This window comes from Chaetodon trifascialis, chromosome 5 (genome assembly GCF_039877785.1).
Source record: "Chaetodon trifascialis isolate fChaTrf1 chromosome 5, fChaTrf1.hap1, whole genome shotgun sequence".
Lineage (NCBI taxonomy): Eukaryota > Metazoa > Chordata > Actinopteri > Chaetodontiformes > Chaetodontidae > Chaetodon > Chaetodon trifascialis.
Window position 1 is genome coordinate 31056268 of NC_092060.1, and position 15796 is coordinate 31072063.

General features: G+C 49.9%; 1 protein-coding gene across 2 annotated transcripts in view; it reads left to right on the plus strand.

Annotated features, from left to right (window-relative positions):
* The window catches only part of abca1b (ATP-binding cassette, sub-family A (ABC1), member 1B), a 48127-nt gene that overhangs the window by 6406 nt on the left and 25925 nt on the right, over positions 1–15796 (plus strand). For both annotated transcript variants that reach the window (XM_070962774.1, XM_070962775.1), the window contains exons 4-15: positions 3674–3815; positions 4161–4279; positions 6464–6585; positions 6703–6906; positions 8231–8320; positions 11467–11707; positions 12690–12829; positions 12904–13020; positions 13493–13687; positions 14017–14222; positions 15062–15238; positions 15327–15549. In XM_070962774.1, the coding sequence (XP_070818875.1) occupies positions 3674–3815; positions 4161–4279; positions 6464–6585; positions 6703–6906; positions 8231–8320; positions 11467–11707; positions 12690–12829; positions 12904–13020; positions 13493–13687; positions 14017–14222; positions 15062–15238; positions 15327–15549 (1976 nt within the window). The remainder of the gene's footprint in view (positions 1–3673; positions 3816–4160; positions 4280–6463; positions 6586–6702; positions 6907–8230; positions 8321–11466; positions 11708–12689; positions 12830–12903; positions 13021–13492; positions 13688–14016; positions 14223–15061; positions 15239–15326; positions 15550–15796) is intronic.

Sequence of the window (15796 nt, forward strand, 5' to 3'; positions counted from 1 at the left end):
GCTTCACCCATCATTCAGCTTCAGCCGTCAGTCAGCTTCACTTTTCAGTCAGCTTCAGCCGTCAGTCAGCTTCACCTTTCAGTCAGCTTCACCTTTCAGTCAGCTTCACCCGTCATTCAGCTTCAGCCGTCAGTCAGCTTCACTTTTCAGTCAGCTTCAGCCGTCAGTCAGCTTCACCTTTCAGTCAGCTTCACCTTTCAGTCAGCTTCACCCGTCATTCAGCTTCAGCCGTCAGTCAGCTTCACTTTTCAGTCAGCTTCACCTTTCAGTCAGCTTCACCTTTCAGTCAGCTTCACCTTTCATTCAGCTTCACCCGTCAGTCAGCTTCACCCGTCAGTCAGCTTCAGCCGTCAGTCAGCTTCACCTTTCATTCAGCTTCACCCGTCAGTCAGCTTCACCCGTCAGTCAGCTTCACTTTTCAGTCAGCTTCACCTTTCAGTCAGCTTCAGCCGTCAGTCAGCTTCAGCCGTCAGTCAGCTTCACTTTTCAGTCAGCTTCACTTTTCAGTCAGCTTCACCTTTCAGTCAGCTTCACCTTTCATTCAGCTTCACTTTTCAGTCAGCTTCACCTTTCAGTCAGCTTCACCTTTCATTCAGCTTCACTTTTCAGTCAGCTTCACTTTTCAGTCAGCTTCACCTTTCAGTCAGCTTCAGCCGTCAGTCAGCTTCAGCCGTCAGTCAGCTTCAGCCGTCAGTCAGCTTCACTTTTCAGTCAGCTTCACTTTTCAGTCAGCTTCACCTTTCAGTCAGCTTCACCTTTCATTCAGCTTCACTTTTCAGTCAGCTTCACTTTTCAGTCAGCTTCACCTTTCAGTCAGCTTCAGCCGTCAGTCAGCTTCAGCCGTCAGTCAGCTTCAGCAGCTCAGCTGTTAGAGGGGTGGAGGGTCTGGACTGCTGGAGAGGTGGAGGGTTCTGAAGTGTTGGAGAGGTGGAGTTCTGACCTTTCAGACAGGTGGAGCAGCATTGCTTCACCTAAAGGGTGGAATGAAGTAAGTGGTTGTTGATGGCAGCTGTGACCTTTAGCGGATCATTTAAGAGCCTCTGCTCTGACATTTACGTAGGGATTAATGTGACGTGCTTCGGGCGGTGTTATTTATTGCAGGAGCACCACCCGACGCACCGGAAAGCTTTTCCTCTGCGCGTGAAGTTTCTGCCTCGCCGCTCGCTCGAGCTGCAGAGTCTTTCCTGAGTTCAGGAGCAGGAATCAGAGACGCGGTCTGACTCAAACCGAGACCTTGTCGAAGCTCGTTGGAGTCGTTTCAGGAAGCTGAAAGCAGAAGCTCTGAGGACTTGAAGTGCTTTCAGTTCCGCAGCCGTCGGCTGCTTCACAAATATTTGTGCTGTGATTCACTGAGCGTGAGCGCTGGCGTGTTGAAACTTGTTGGTTTAAAGCGGCTCTGAGGAGATTTCACTGATGCTGCCGTGCCACTTTTACACGACACCAAGGGCTCGTTCAACTCTGTTCACACTAACTCTTACAGACCATTTGTCACACCAAATCCACCTGCTGCGATCCACGTCCGCTGACGTCCGGCCTGTGGAGGACTGTCCCTCATTCAAAGTTCAAAGCCGCTTTTCTGTCACGTGTGGAGGATCTTCTGCTAATGCTGCCATCAAACACCGTTCAGTCTTCTCAGACTGCTGCTGAAATGCCGAAAATGAAATGAAGGCAAAGGAACTGAACCTGTTCATGGACCGGAGGATCCGGGGACGGCGTTCAGGTCCTGTCAGACAGACCCGGGGACAGAAAACCCTGTTCCTCAGTGAGTGTAGGCCTGCAGTTTGTTGGGTTGATGTTGCTGATAAGAACAATAATAAGAAGGCATCAAACTCTGCAGGTCGACGTCACAGAGGCTCCTTTCATTCATTCATTACATCAAACGACAGGATGTCTCACTCTGAGCTGTTTCTCATTCCGTCATTTTTTAATCCGCCGTCGGTCTGATGTGTGACTTCAACTTCAACTTTATTTATATAGCACTTTTTATTTTATAGCACTTTAAAAACAACCAGAGTTGAAACAAAGTGCTGTACAATTTATAGACAAAACAATAAAGTGGAATAAAATAAATAAAATAAAACAGGAATAAACACTAAAATAATTGTTTTATTGTTTTTAAAAACTATTAAAAGCAATAAAACAGTAAGTAAAAGCAAACCATAAGACGCTAAAACAAGAGCGGAGTCTCATGTGGAGTTGAAAGCCAAGGAATAAAAGTGGGTTTTAAGACGAGTTTTAAAAATGGACAGTGATGGGGCTTGCCTAATGACTGGATGAATGACGATGAAGAATAATCTGCGGGTCATGAGTTGCAGCACCGTGACTGAAACAGCAGCTCCTCTTAAGAATAAAGCTCAACCCTGATTCCAAAGACGTCGTTTAAAACATCCTCCTCCTTAACGATGAATGGAGTATTGACACGGCTGCTGTTCACTTTGACGCTGATCGATCGATCGATCGATCGGGTCGTGCTTCAGTGTCGTTCGGCCTGTTTGTGTGCAGGGTGATTTGATCGGCTGCAGAGTGAAGTCGCTGGTGAACTCGTGAATCTGCAGCTCTGCGCTTATCTTATCTGTGTTTTGATTAGAAAGAGGCCAGCTGGCAGTCTTGAAGGTTCTGATAGCAGCCTCTTCGCTCAACACAAACGGGTGGGGGTAAAGGTCGTAGGCCTGCCTGCCTGCACCCTCGGTCCGCTTACGCGCCGGCTGCCGCTGATGCTCCGCCGCGGCGATAACAGACCAATCGCAGGTTATCTACCTGCGGCGTGTCCAGGTGAACGTATGGTTTGTTCCAACGCAGCAGGAAGATAAAGATGAACCGTCCTCAGCATCTTTCAGGTTAAACCCGGCCGAGCCGCTGGAAACAACACGTGTGTCCTCACAAACACGTGTGCTGTCCACGACCGTCCGCTCGTCCTCAGAGAGGAAGATGAAAACAGGAGGAAGCCGAGGAAGAGGCAGAGAGCGAGATCCCTCTCCAGGATGGTCAGGAAACCGGACTGGACTGTGGAAAACACATGAGAGAGACGTCCTGCTTCTCTGCAGAGGCCTGAAAGGACCAGAGACGAAACGTTTGAAGATGTCACGGCGACTGCTCGATGGACGTTTTTCACTCGTCTCGTGTTTTAAAGAGCAAACAATCGATCGCGCACTGGAGCAACGGGAAGAAAACAGCCAGCAGATGAACCAATGATGACGAACGATGAACTCTTCAGTCTGTAAACGGAAGTAGGGTCCTGTGCTCGCTCCACACCAGGACAAGATTCTGGATCTGATTGGCCCTCCAGACTCTCAGAACAGATCACCAACTCAACCATTTTGACCTGTAAATACCAGCCTGCAGTAGCCAATGAGAATAAAGCTTTATGTCCAGCTGACCTGCGGCTGGTTGTGGTTTGTCCCAGCCTGTGAGGACCATCTGCCTCCATGTTTGTCTTTTTCTCAAGTCACGTTGGATCACGTGAGTTTAATATGAAGGGTGTGCGTGTGGTCATGCGTCTCCTCTGAGTGAAAAATGGCCGTGGCGACCGCGGTCAGGTCGTGTTTGAGAACGAGACGTTTGCTGTCTGTAGTCAAACAGAAGTCTTCGGGTGTTGCTTTGATGCTTTCGTAGAAGGTGTTCTGACTGCACTAAACACTGAGTCACTTCCTGTTTTGGCTTTCTCTGTCTGCAGGTCATTTTCCCAACAAGGCGATGCCGTCGGCCGGCACGCTGCCCTGGCTTCAGGGAATCCTCTGCAACGCCAACAACCCCTGCTTCAGAAACCCGACGCCGGGCGAGTCTCCGGGCGTCGTTGGCAACTTCAACGGCTCCATGTGAGACTAAGTGTGATCTGAGTGTCCTTAGAGCTGAGACTCTTATTCTGAAAAGCTGCCTGTGTTTCATTGCGAAAGGCTGCTGTCAAAGAAAGAATGACGTTTTCCACATTTTGTTCTGATCTTTTGGTTTGAACAGCCTTTGGAGCTCTTCCTCTGAGATCTGAAAGAGTTTGACTGTTTGAGCTGCAGCACATCTCACAGACAAACATCTGACATGTTTCTAACGGTGACAGTTTGCAGTGGAAGCGAGCACGCTTCAGTTCCCCTCAGTCAAACGCCTCGTTCTGCAGCTCCTTCTCGTTTCAGGCGCTCACGTTCGTTCATTCTCTGTTTTCTCTGCAGAATTTCTCGTCTGTTTTCGGACGCCAAGAAGATTCTTCTGTACAGTCAGGACGATAAGAACCTGGATGGATTTAAGGAGCTGGCTCAGGCTCTGCAGGTGCTGCAGAGCAGCCGGTCAGGTAGGAACTGGTTTTCTTTGGCTCTCACTGAATATAAGTTATTTACGACAAAGACAGCTCGTCCCCTGGTGCTCAGCAGATCAATGGGTTATTGAAGGATGTCGCTAATCGATGATTTCAGTTTGGTGGTTTCTAAAAGATTCATTGATTCATGTGAAAGAAGTGAAGCAGTGGAGGTCAGAGTGGGATGAAGGCTGATGTTGTGCTGGATCCAGTTCCACTCCGCTGCAGCTTCCAGCCGTCGCTCCTCTGCTGGATTTTTTCAGCCTCATTGAACAAAAAGAATTTTGCTCCTTTGTGTGTTAATTTGTACTTTTCGCTCGCTGTGGGGGGCGTTTCTTTTCTCTACCTGCTCCGACCTGCCGGCTGTCCTCCTCCTCCCTTGATGGGGCTTCAGCACATTTCTGCCCTTTATTCCCTTTAATCACAGCTGATCACACAAACTCTGGTCTTTTGATTCGTGAGAAGAGCGATCCGGTGCCGTGTGAGCGTGGGCGGAGAGGCGAGCCGCGGCAGGTTTACCTGTCGCAGCCTTCTCAGGTGATCTCACCTGGTCAGAGCTCGGTGCAGCCCGAGCTGTCGGATAGGTTGAGTGGAGACATCGGGGTCCGCGGTCTTCAGACCAGAGTCAGAGACCTCGGCCTCAGCGGGCGGCGGCCAGCGTGGCGTCACGCTGAGCGTCGCCGGGTTCAGGCGTGCTGTTGTGCAGCTGAACAAACACTGGAGATGTGAGAGCAGGTCAGATCTGAACCGGGATCGGTTGCCTTCAGGTTCTTGAGCTTGAAGGTTTGTTTCAGACCGCAGAGCTGAAACTGATGGAATAATTCAGCTGTATTCAGCTGTTTCATATGTGTTTCATGTTTTATTCATGATTCTCATTGAATGATTATTTTTGTATTTTGTGGAAGACTTCGGGTTCTGCTGGAAACTGAACCAAAGCCTTCCAGCTTCTTCTACCTTCAGACCCAGAGGAGCGACTCCTGGGGTCTGAGCGGCCCCCCGTCGTGCCCCTGAGTGTTGATTGGCTGAGAGTCGGCTCCTCTCTGCTGCTGATGTCATCTGTGTCGTTTGATAATTGGACTCGTTTAATAACGTGGGCTTCCTGATTGAAGCCGACGTGTTTCTCTGTTGGAGCTCTCAGAGGAAACTGCTCCTCATTTGACCAATCACATCACTTTGAGCTGCTGATGTCAGACAGCTCAGTGTGTCCCGTGACCCGTCACTAACGGCGTGAGTTCACCTCAGCTCCTCCTGAAGCCAGCTTTTGTCCCTGTGAGGCCTCTGTACCTCCAGGCCAGTGAAGACTTGGAAAGAAGAGGAAGTGATGAAGCAGCAAACAGGCGGACGATAATGATGTTCGAGGTTTTTCTTAATGTTTGAGCGAAGAAGCTGCTGAGGATCCTTGGATGCGTCTGCAGCTTCGAGGCCACAGCGGATGAGATAAGACAGACGCTGTGAGCGTGGAGCCTCCAGCTTCAGCGCCGGGACGTCATCCAGGATCTGTCCAGCTTCAGCTGAGAAAGAAAACCTGCGTTTCCTCCTGTGCGCTGCAGCTCGCTGTGTGTCAGCGCGCCTTCATTGGCTGACGTCCACGACGTCCAAACATCAGGAGAAAAAACAGGAAGTGTGCGATCAGATCTACTGACAGAAGACACAAAGCTTCAGACTGTTTGACTGCAGTCGTCATGTGACTGATGAGCCTTTTCTACAGGTTTCTCTCTCCACAGCTGCATGTCTGAACCTGTGAGGGGGGGGGGGGCTTTGTCCAGTAGAGGCAGGTAGCTGCTGCGAGGGAACGTTTGTCCTGCAGACATGTGACGACCTGCAGCTGAGACAAAGGTGACTCCGTAGACCTCACCTCTTTTATCGGCTCCAGCTGGCTGACACGCCCCCGCAGGCCTAATATGGCCATCGCTTCCCTCCTGCTGCCTCAGGTGTGTCTCACCTGGACTTCAGTTCATCTGGTCTGGACAGAAGAAGCGATCCAGTGTTGAGTCTCATGAAGTCACCTGACTGACGTGTGACTGATGGACAGTTGTGGTGATGTGTGTGTGTGGGGGGGGGGGGGGGGGTCAGTTCCTCTGAGGACACACAAACTCTGCTCTATTTTCTCTGTGGGGGGGTGGGGTGGGGGGTCAGTTCCTCTGAGGACACACAAACTCTGCTCTGCTTTTTCTCTCTCAGGCTTCAAGTTGAAGCATTTCCTCCGAGACGATGAGACTCTGTCCAGCTTTCTGCTGAGAAACGCCTCGTTCCCCGAACACGGCGTGCAGCAGATCAGGGAGGCCGGCGTCAACCTGGAGAAGGTGAGGACGCTCTGCACGCGCTCAGTACGAGCAGGCTCAAACAGGAAACACGTCAGGTAAACGTGGAATAAACCACCAGATCCTGCTTTTGATCCTGCTCTTTGTGGTCTGTGTCAGGTTCTCCTGAAAGGGTTCGGTGTCCACCTTAGGGACATGTGTCCCACAAAGGGGGGCAAGTGGAGTCTCGGAGACTTTGTGATGATCTCGGACCCGCAGGTGTCGACGCTGGTACAGGAAGTCATCTGTCAGGCCCCGCCCGTCTGGCTGAACCACGCCGAGGAGCACTTCCTGAACAACGTGGACTTCTTCAAACCCATCCAGGTAAAAACACACCTGCTGAGCTCTGATTGGTTGGAATGTGTGTAACCACAAAGCTGTGGGAGACGTTTAATCGCAGCAGATGATCGGACGCTCTGTTTGAGATATCAAAGAGTCACTGAAACGAACGGTGAGGTCACATGATCCCCCCCCCCCACGACAGCCTTATTCACTGAAGACAGATTGAAAAAAGGTATTAAGATTCACTCAAAATATTAAAGCAGCCTGATTCCAAACAGGTGAGACTCACCTGAGAACAGTCAAAGTCAGTATATTTAGTGCTCTTCATTGATTTCTGTAAATATTTGATGCAGCGACACGGGATGTGGAACGCTCCAGAAACACCTGTTTGATCATTCACAGGTAAACAGGTGAGAGGATCACGATTGGTATGAATCAGCCGTTCATAGAGGATGGAGCGAGGTCACCGCTTTGTGAACTCATAAGGATGAAGGAGATGAACATGTGGAGCTGCTGTCAGTGAACAGATTGATTATTGATGATCGATTCTGTTTGATTGACGTTTCAAACGTGTAAAATATCTTCAGTTCGAGCAGCAGAAGAAGAAATCCATCGAAACAAGGCGTCACGTTCTCTTTGAGGGTGAACAAACAGGAAATATTGGTGTCGTTTGAATCGCAGCCTGTGAAGTTTGTACATGTGTGAGACTGTCCTCTGTCCTCCAGTCAAACTGGACAGTGTGAGTCACTTAACAGGACTCACTTTCATGTCCCCTGTTCAAACAGGTGGGACAGACAAAGAGTCTTGAATGTCTTCAGCTCATCCCGTGAGACGCAGCGTGTGACAGGAAGCTCCAGCGTTTCGTCTTTAAGCTTTGAGTTGTGAAAACGTGCCCTGTGCTGTGAGTCCTGCAGGTGAAGGAGGGCGTGTCCACCTGGCTTCAGGTGTATTTGGTGTGTGTTTAGTGTGTTATGTGTGTGTGGGAGGAGGCGTGTCTCAGCCTGTCTGCTCTTTACAGTCTCAGTTTTCGTAGCCTGGAGAGCCGCTCGGTGGTTTGAAGCGTTGAAAGCGAGCCGTGCGTCAGCGAGGCCTCTTTCCTTTTGTCTGCGGAAATCTGCGAGCTGCGAGCGAGCCGGAGACGGTTCAGGACCAGGAGCGATCGAAGATCAGCCAGTAGGATCAGTCAGATCTGATCACAGGACAGATTTTATGTTGTGGAAACAAACTTGAGTGAAGGCTCATATCTGCTCTCAGATCAGTTTGCTTATAGAGAACATCCTCCAGAACAAAGGCTCTTAAATTCACGTCTCACACAGCAGGACGCACAACCAAAGCCGGGAACTGAAATGTCTCTTTGTGTCCTCAGAGGGACGTGACATCTGACCCCGAGGCCATCAGGCAGGTTGCCAGGGCGACCAACAACCTCCTGGACAGTCTGGGGTCGCTCGCAGTCGAGGTAAGGAACACACCTGGTTACTGGCCACCTCTGTGATGTCATTCTGTTAAATCCTACGCGTCCTCCAGTGGACTGACGTCTCCTCCAGGGGACAGAAGTGTCAGTCTTCAGCCTGCATCAGCAGCTCACTGAGGCCACTGGGTTTACTTGGCAGCTCTGAATGTCTCTGAGAGTCTTTGTGTCCACATAAAAGCTGTTTTCCTGCCGCAGAGACACATGAGCTCCAGCTGAACAAAGACTCCGACGTCTCAGCAGGTTTTCACTTCACAGAAAACACGAGTCTGAACAAACAACAAACACTCAGCGCTCATCTGCGTCCTGCTCAGTGTCCCGCTGAGACGCAACAGACTGAGTGGATGCCTTCAGCCGCCATGTTGGAGGTCGCAGCGGCACTCTGAAAGCTCCACTGAGACCTCCACTAATAATCAATATTAACGTTCAGTATAATGTGATTATTGACAATTGATTCAGTGGTCAAGACATGGACTCCTCTGCTCTGCTGACGGGGACAGACTGGGGACAGGCTGGGAGTGGACTGGGGACAGACTGAGGACAGGCTGGGAGTGGACTGGGGACAGGCTGGGAGTGGACTGGGGACAGACTGGGAGTGGACTGGGGGCAGGCTGGGAGTGGACTGGGGACAAACTGAGGACAGGCTGGGAGTGGACTGGGGACAGACTGGGGACAGACTGGGAGTGGACTGGGGACAGGCTGGGAGTGGACTGGGGACAGACTGGGGACAGACTGGGAGTGGACTGGGGACAGGCTGGGAGTGGACTAGGGACAGACTGGGGACAGGCTGGGAGTGGACTGGGGACAGACTGGGGACAGACTGGGGACAGGCTGGGAGTGGACTGGGGACAGACTGGGGACAGGCTGGGAGTGGACTGGGGACAGACTGGGGACAGGCTGGGAGTGGACTGGGAGTCTGGTCATCAGAGTAAAGTTCAGTCAGAAAAACCCAGTTTGTTGTTTTTTCACCCCGAGGTTATCACACACATATGCGCGCACACACACACACACACACACACACACACACACACACACACACACACACACACACACTGGGCTAAATTGAAAACATGTGACTGCTGTTTGGTTTATGTTGAGGCTGAGTCAGGAACAGGATGTGTGTGTGTGTGTGTGTGTGTGTGTGTGTGTGTGTGTGTGTGTGTGTGTGTGTGTGTGTGTGTGCGTGTGTGTGCGTGTGTGTGCGTGCGTGTGCGTGCGTGCGTGCGTGTGTGTGAACTTTCAGGATAAAGTAAATAGTTTTTCTTCCTACATTTGACGAGCTTTATTTTGAAATTCTTCTTTAAAAGGAAGAGAAAAAAACGTTTTTTTTCCACAGGTGGACGTTTGTTTTGTGATGACATCACAGTTTGAACCAACTTCATTTCAAAGTCTCACCTTGTGTTTGTGCTGCCATGTGGAAACCTTGTATCTCCCTGATGGAGACCTGCTCTGTGAAGTAACTGGGACCAGTTACCCAGCGTCTGACCCAGTTTCATCAGGCTCATGGCTGTCCAGTATCCTCATGTCATCTCATCGTAGATCAATATGCTGATTAAAAACTAATCAATAAACCGTTCACAGACGTTCTCCAGAGCAGCTCACTGTGGATTTAGAAGTAAAATGGTCTTCGTCAGTGTGTTTGTGAGGCCGGACCAAGTCGTTCCAGGACGCCGCGGCCGTAACCCTCCATGTTTTGCCGTGTGATGTGAACAGTGATTGGCAGACAGTGTCCTGAGGAGTTAGACTTAGACTTAGACTTAGAGTTAAGTCTATCCACTGAGTCTGTGTCACATTAAAGTCACGATGAAACCTTGAGCTCCGTCTCTTTAAATACGTCAGCCAGTGTCGACCTGCAGTAACCTCCAGCTCTTCCTCTTCCTCTTCCTCCTGAAGCTGCTGAACTCCTCGGCTCACTGAGTGTGAGGCTGGAGTCGCTGCTGACGCTGCAGATAAAAACTGCTGCCGTCAAGTAAAACTTTTCAGGAACTCTTTTCCTCAACCAACCCCCAGATCTGGAGACACGAGGTTTTAACGGCGACACTAAACCTCACAAGATTTGAACATTTTGCTGCTGAACATAAAGTCAGTAACAGCAACTTGTATTAAAAGTAATAATACTTCATTAGAGTATTAGTGGTACTGAGTACACAGAGTACCCAAAACATTGAAAACCCCTGCTTTTATTGTGAAAGAGTGGTGCTCTTTGTAAGCGACCTGTACCAGGTAACTGATGTCACATTTCAGAACGGTTTTGTTCATGAACGTGGTGACCTTGGAGTCGACAGGAAGTTGTGACTCAGTTCGCTGTCAGCCATTATTTTGTCACATGTGACGTCACATCATGCGACGTCTCTGCCGTTCGTTTCCTTTGACGGTCTCTGGCTCGTTTCTTCGCTGTAAAGTTAAACTGAAGTGGAAAAGTAGAATGTACTGAAGGTAACTGAGGCGTGCTCGCCTGCAGGTGGAAACGCTGCAAACGTTTGAAAGTGTTCTTTATGAGAGTTGGGGTGGGAGGAGCAGTGGACGCGTCAGCGCTGGCATGAGTTGAGCTGTCAGGGAAGTGAAGTGGAAGCATCTGAAGCTGAAGTGTCACCTGAACGCGTGATGTCAACTGTTGAAGTGTGAATGCTGAAAGCAGCTGAACTGTAAGAAGTGGAGGTGCTGGACAGGTGAAGTGTTTCTGTGTTCTCGTGAACTTCTGAACTGTTGACTGTCGCTTCGACTCGTCGACTCGCTCGCCGTCGTCCAGCGTTACGGAGCTCGTTTAGATTTTTTCTACTTTCACTCTTTTTTGGGAATTTCTAGACTGACCACTGAAAAACACAGAGGGTTCAGCAGGCAGGTTGGAAAGCGAATGACGTGAGGTGCAAATGTGTCTGAACACACCTTGAGCAGGAAGCAGGTAACAGCCTAACAGGAAGTGCAGCTGGGTGTGTGCTGACCATCTAGTTTTTTTCTGATGCTAAAAGACAAAGACAGGACAAAGTGAAGCTACACCTCAGCCGCCCCACAGCGTCCGCCGAGCATGCCGGCGAAACCTGGTCCATGTCAGATCTGCTCAGCCGCCGGGCAGCACGTGTTACCGGCGGAGTCTCTGACCAGTCTAACCAGTGCCCTCTCTGTTTGTCATCCAGTTGGCCAGTATGAAGAGCTGGATCGACCTGAGGAACGAGATCATCTTCCTGACAAAGAATGCCACTTCGTCGCCCAGCGCCATGTACCAGGCGGTGTCCAGGATCGTGTGCGGTCACCCTGAAGGGGGCGGCCTGCAGATCAAATCCCTCAACTGGTACGAGGACAGCAACTACAAGGCTCTGTTTGGAAACCACAACAGCAGCGAGGACGAGCCGGCGGCGCTGTACGACAACTCCTCCAGTGAGTCCTGGTGCTTCTCGGTGTGGGTGCTGCTGCTGCTGCTGGTGCATTGGGATGGGAATTGATAAGAATTTAACGATTCCGATTCCATTATCGATTTTGCGTATCGATCCGATTCCTTATTGATTCTCATTGGGTGAGGAAATAAAAGAGTACAATGGGTTTGTTTGCGTTAACCGTCTTTTATATTTTCATCTCTGCACAGAAAGTATAACATATACAGGGTGAAATACAGCCATACGTTTCTGCCTCGACGCCGTTCGGCTACGTTCTGAACCAAAACAATGCAGCGTGCGTGACGTTATCGCGCCTGTGCAAGACAGGACGAATCGATAAGCAGAATCATTAACCAGGCAGGCAAACGATTCCAAGGAATTAAGCTACTGGGAGCCGGTTCTCAAAAAGAACCGCTTCTCGATTCCCATCCCTCCTGGTGCAGTTGTGCTGCTACAGGTTTGATTCCCACTTTAGGCTGAAAACACCAGTCGGCCGTTGTTGTGGTGGGATCTGGCTCTAAATGCACTCAGTGACTCGCTGCTCTCGTACATCTTTGGTCATGTTAGTCATGGAAATGTACCGTGAAACAGCTTCGAACCGTCTGAGATGCGTAAACCCGCTGCTGATCGTTTCAGGTGTGATGGACAGGTGACGTTAAGCTGCCGGTCGCTCATCAGCACCGTTCAGCAGGACAGGAAGTGAAGTTTCTTTTAGTTTGAAAGAATCATAAAACGTCGGGTTTATTTTTGCCCGTGGACACTGTAACCATGGCAACGGATTTAAACGTTCCCACCTCTGACTGTTGTCTTTTCCGTAACAGCAGCCGAGGCTCATGGGTATTGTAGTGTTTAGAGTCGTCGACCAAATTGAGAAAACAAATCTGAAATAAGATCAAGAGGAAAAACAAACCAATCAAGACTAACCTCTGTGTGTGTGTCTTTGTGCTTGTCTTTGCACGTGTCTCCGCCCTTGTCTTTGCTTCCAGCTCCATACTGTAACAGTCTGGTGAGGGACATGGACTCAAACCCGATGTCCAGGATGATCTGGCAGGCTCTGAAGCCTCTGCTGATGGGGAAGATTCTGTACACTCCTCACACCCCCGCCACCCAGAAGGTCATTCACGAGGTATGACGTCACTTCCTGTGTGTCTCACCTGGATTTATTAAGAACAGGACTGAGGATGTTTGTGGTGTGTTCAGGTGAACCGGACCTTCCAGGAGCTCGGTGTGTTCAGGGACCTGGGTGGGATGTGGGAAGAGATGAGACCCAAGGTCTGGAACTTCATGGAGAACAGCGAGCAGATGGACATGATCAGGGTAAACAGGCTCCGCCCACCACCTCACCTGTTCTCTTCATTATTTTTCATAATTTGTTCCTTTTTCATTCTTCGTTTTTTTGATTATTTCTCTTCTTTATTCTTTTTGCTTCCCTCTTTATTGTCTAGCCTCACTCCTGATGCTGTGTTCTTTACTCTTTAGCCTTCACGCAGTGTTTGGATGCCTCACGGTGGTCCACACAAAAACAACACCTTAAGACCACACACACATAAACCTCAGCACATGAAAAGGAAGAAGGGTCTTTGTTCCACCTTCAGTCACAGTTCAGGGGTTATAGTTCCCCTCAGATCATAGTTTGGCATCCTGTTCACAATAATGGATTAGATTGATCAGTGGTCGCCTGTCAAACATTCGGTCATTTCAGTGAGGAGTAATCACGTTATTTTAGATCTGCTGCGAACTGATTCGTCTTCAGTCGATCAATAAAATCAAATCCCATCTGACAATTCAGACCCTGCTGAAGAACAACGTCACTGCCAGCTTCTTCCATGCTCAGCTGGCCGACACCGACTGGACCGTTGCCGACATCTCCAACTTCCTGTCCAAGCAGGCGGAGGACCTGCGGCCGCCGGGCAGCGCCATCACCTGGAGGGAGGTGTTCAACGAGACCGACCAGGCCATCCTGAGTATCTCCCGCTTCATGGAGGTCAGTGGTGAAGGCCGCAGACCGCCCAGCCGACACACCTACAGCTAAAACACAATCCTTTAAGCACGATATCTGGGTAAACCTTAAGAGGACACCTCGCTGCTGTTGTGGGGACCGCAGAGGTGATCCCAACATGTTTTAGTGTTGAGATTAAGTTTAGGTTTGGATGTTGGATCAGGGTCAGTCTTCAGGTCCTTCAGATTACCTTCACATGCAGCTGCCCTGCAGTAACATTTACCGTTTGGGTGGAAGGTGAAGATCAGTATCAGCGCTGAATTATCACTGCCAGTGAGCAGGTGACCAGACCTCTGTCCATGTGTGCGTGACAGTGTGTGAACCTGGACAAACTGGAGCCGGTCTCAAGCGAGGAGCGACTGGTCAACCAGTCCATGGTGCTGCTGGAGGACAGGAAGTTCTGGGCGGGGATTGTCTTCCCAGACATCGAGCCCAACGCAACCGAGCTGCCGCCCAAACTCAACTACAAGATCCGCATGGACATCGACAATGTGGAGCGGACCAATAAGATCAAAGACGCGTAAGGACACACACACACACACACACACACACACACACACACACACACACACACACACCAATAAAATCAACAGCTGATAGTGAAATGTGTTTGTATGCAGTCACTGTGGGACCATTTCAGGACAAACATCAGGTCCACACCACAAAGAGCACTCAGTTCTAGAGTTAAAGGAACGTCTGAGAGGTTCATACTGAGTCCACTCTTCATGTCTGTATGCTAAAATGAAGACACAGCTAGCACCTGGTACCTAAATCCACCCAGCATCACCGCTAAAGTTCATCGATTCTGGTCTACACAACTGATACTTTCCCCCGTCCGTTTAAAAAAGCGAATCCTGCCCACAGAATATCTCTGTGCAGTGTGGAACACAAAAACAATCCAGAAAAAAGGCCGCTGGCCAGTAGGTGTCGCTAAAGTCCACGTCAGTAATGTGTGCAGACTCAGCTTATTCTTCTTTGACGGCAGAAACTTAAAAACACAAAGAGTAGCAGTTCATGATTCTCGTTATTTGACGCCTGTTTGTTCCGGGCACACGGCCATGCTCAGATGGAAACAGACCGCCATTGTTGGTTCAAGCCAATGTGCTCATGACACAAAGGAACGAAGGCCATGCACGAATTAAGGTGATGATGTCAAATGATGTCATTTCCCAAATGCTCCGTTTCACATCCACATGTGAATCTAATGTCGAGACAGGAAGTGTAAAGTTAGGCTGAGGCGAGCGCAAAGATTTCCTTATCGTCCTGTTAGAGATGAGCTGAAGCACTTTAACCTCCAGCAGCTCGTCATCAAACCAACGGCGCTTTATTTTCTGTCTGTCTGTCTCTCCTGGTCTTCAGGTACTGGGACCCGGGTCCTCGCGCCGACCCGTTCGAGGACATGCGGTACATCTGGGGTGGGTTCTCGTACCTGCAGGACGTTATTGAGCAAGGCATCATCAGAGCGATGACGGGCACCAAGGAGAAGACGGGCGTGTACATCCAGCAGATGCCGTATCCCTGCTACGTAGATGACATGTAAGAGCGCCGGCGGCCATCCAGCTGCTCCGGTTTGAGCCACAGAGTCTCACCGCTCGTGACCTTTGTCTCGTGTCCTCTGTCTCAGTTTCCTGAGGGTGATGAGCCGCTCCATGCCTCTCTTCATGACTCTGGCCTGGATGTACTCTGTGGCAATCATCCTGAAGAGTGTGGTCTACGAGAAGGAGGCCAGGCTGAAGGAGACCATGAGGATTATGGGACTGAACAACGGCATCCTCTGGTTCAGCTGGTTCATCAGCAGCCTGATTCCTCTGCTGATCAGCGCCGGACTGCTGGTTCTGCTGCTCAAGGTGACAATAGGGGACACAGCAAACCTTAATTAAACCCAACTTTCCCCTCGGGGAACAATAAAGGACCATCTTAAAAGCATTTTTTAATATACATTTTATTTAATACACCATATTTGGGGGATTCGCTGCAACAATGAATCAATAATGAGTTGGTCTGAAGAACTTAAGCTTTTCTTTGAAGTGACGATAAAGTCAATCTTTGAATGTTCGTAGCGATGATTCAGAAAGTCTGTTAGTACGTTTATTC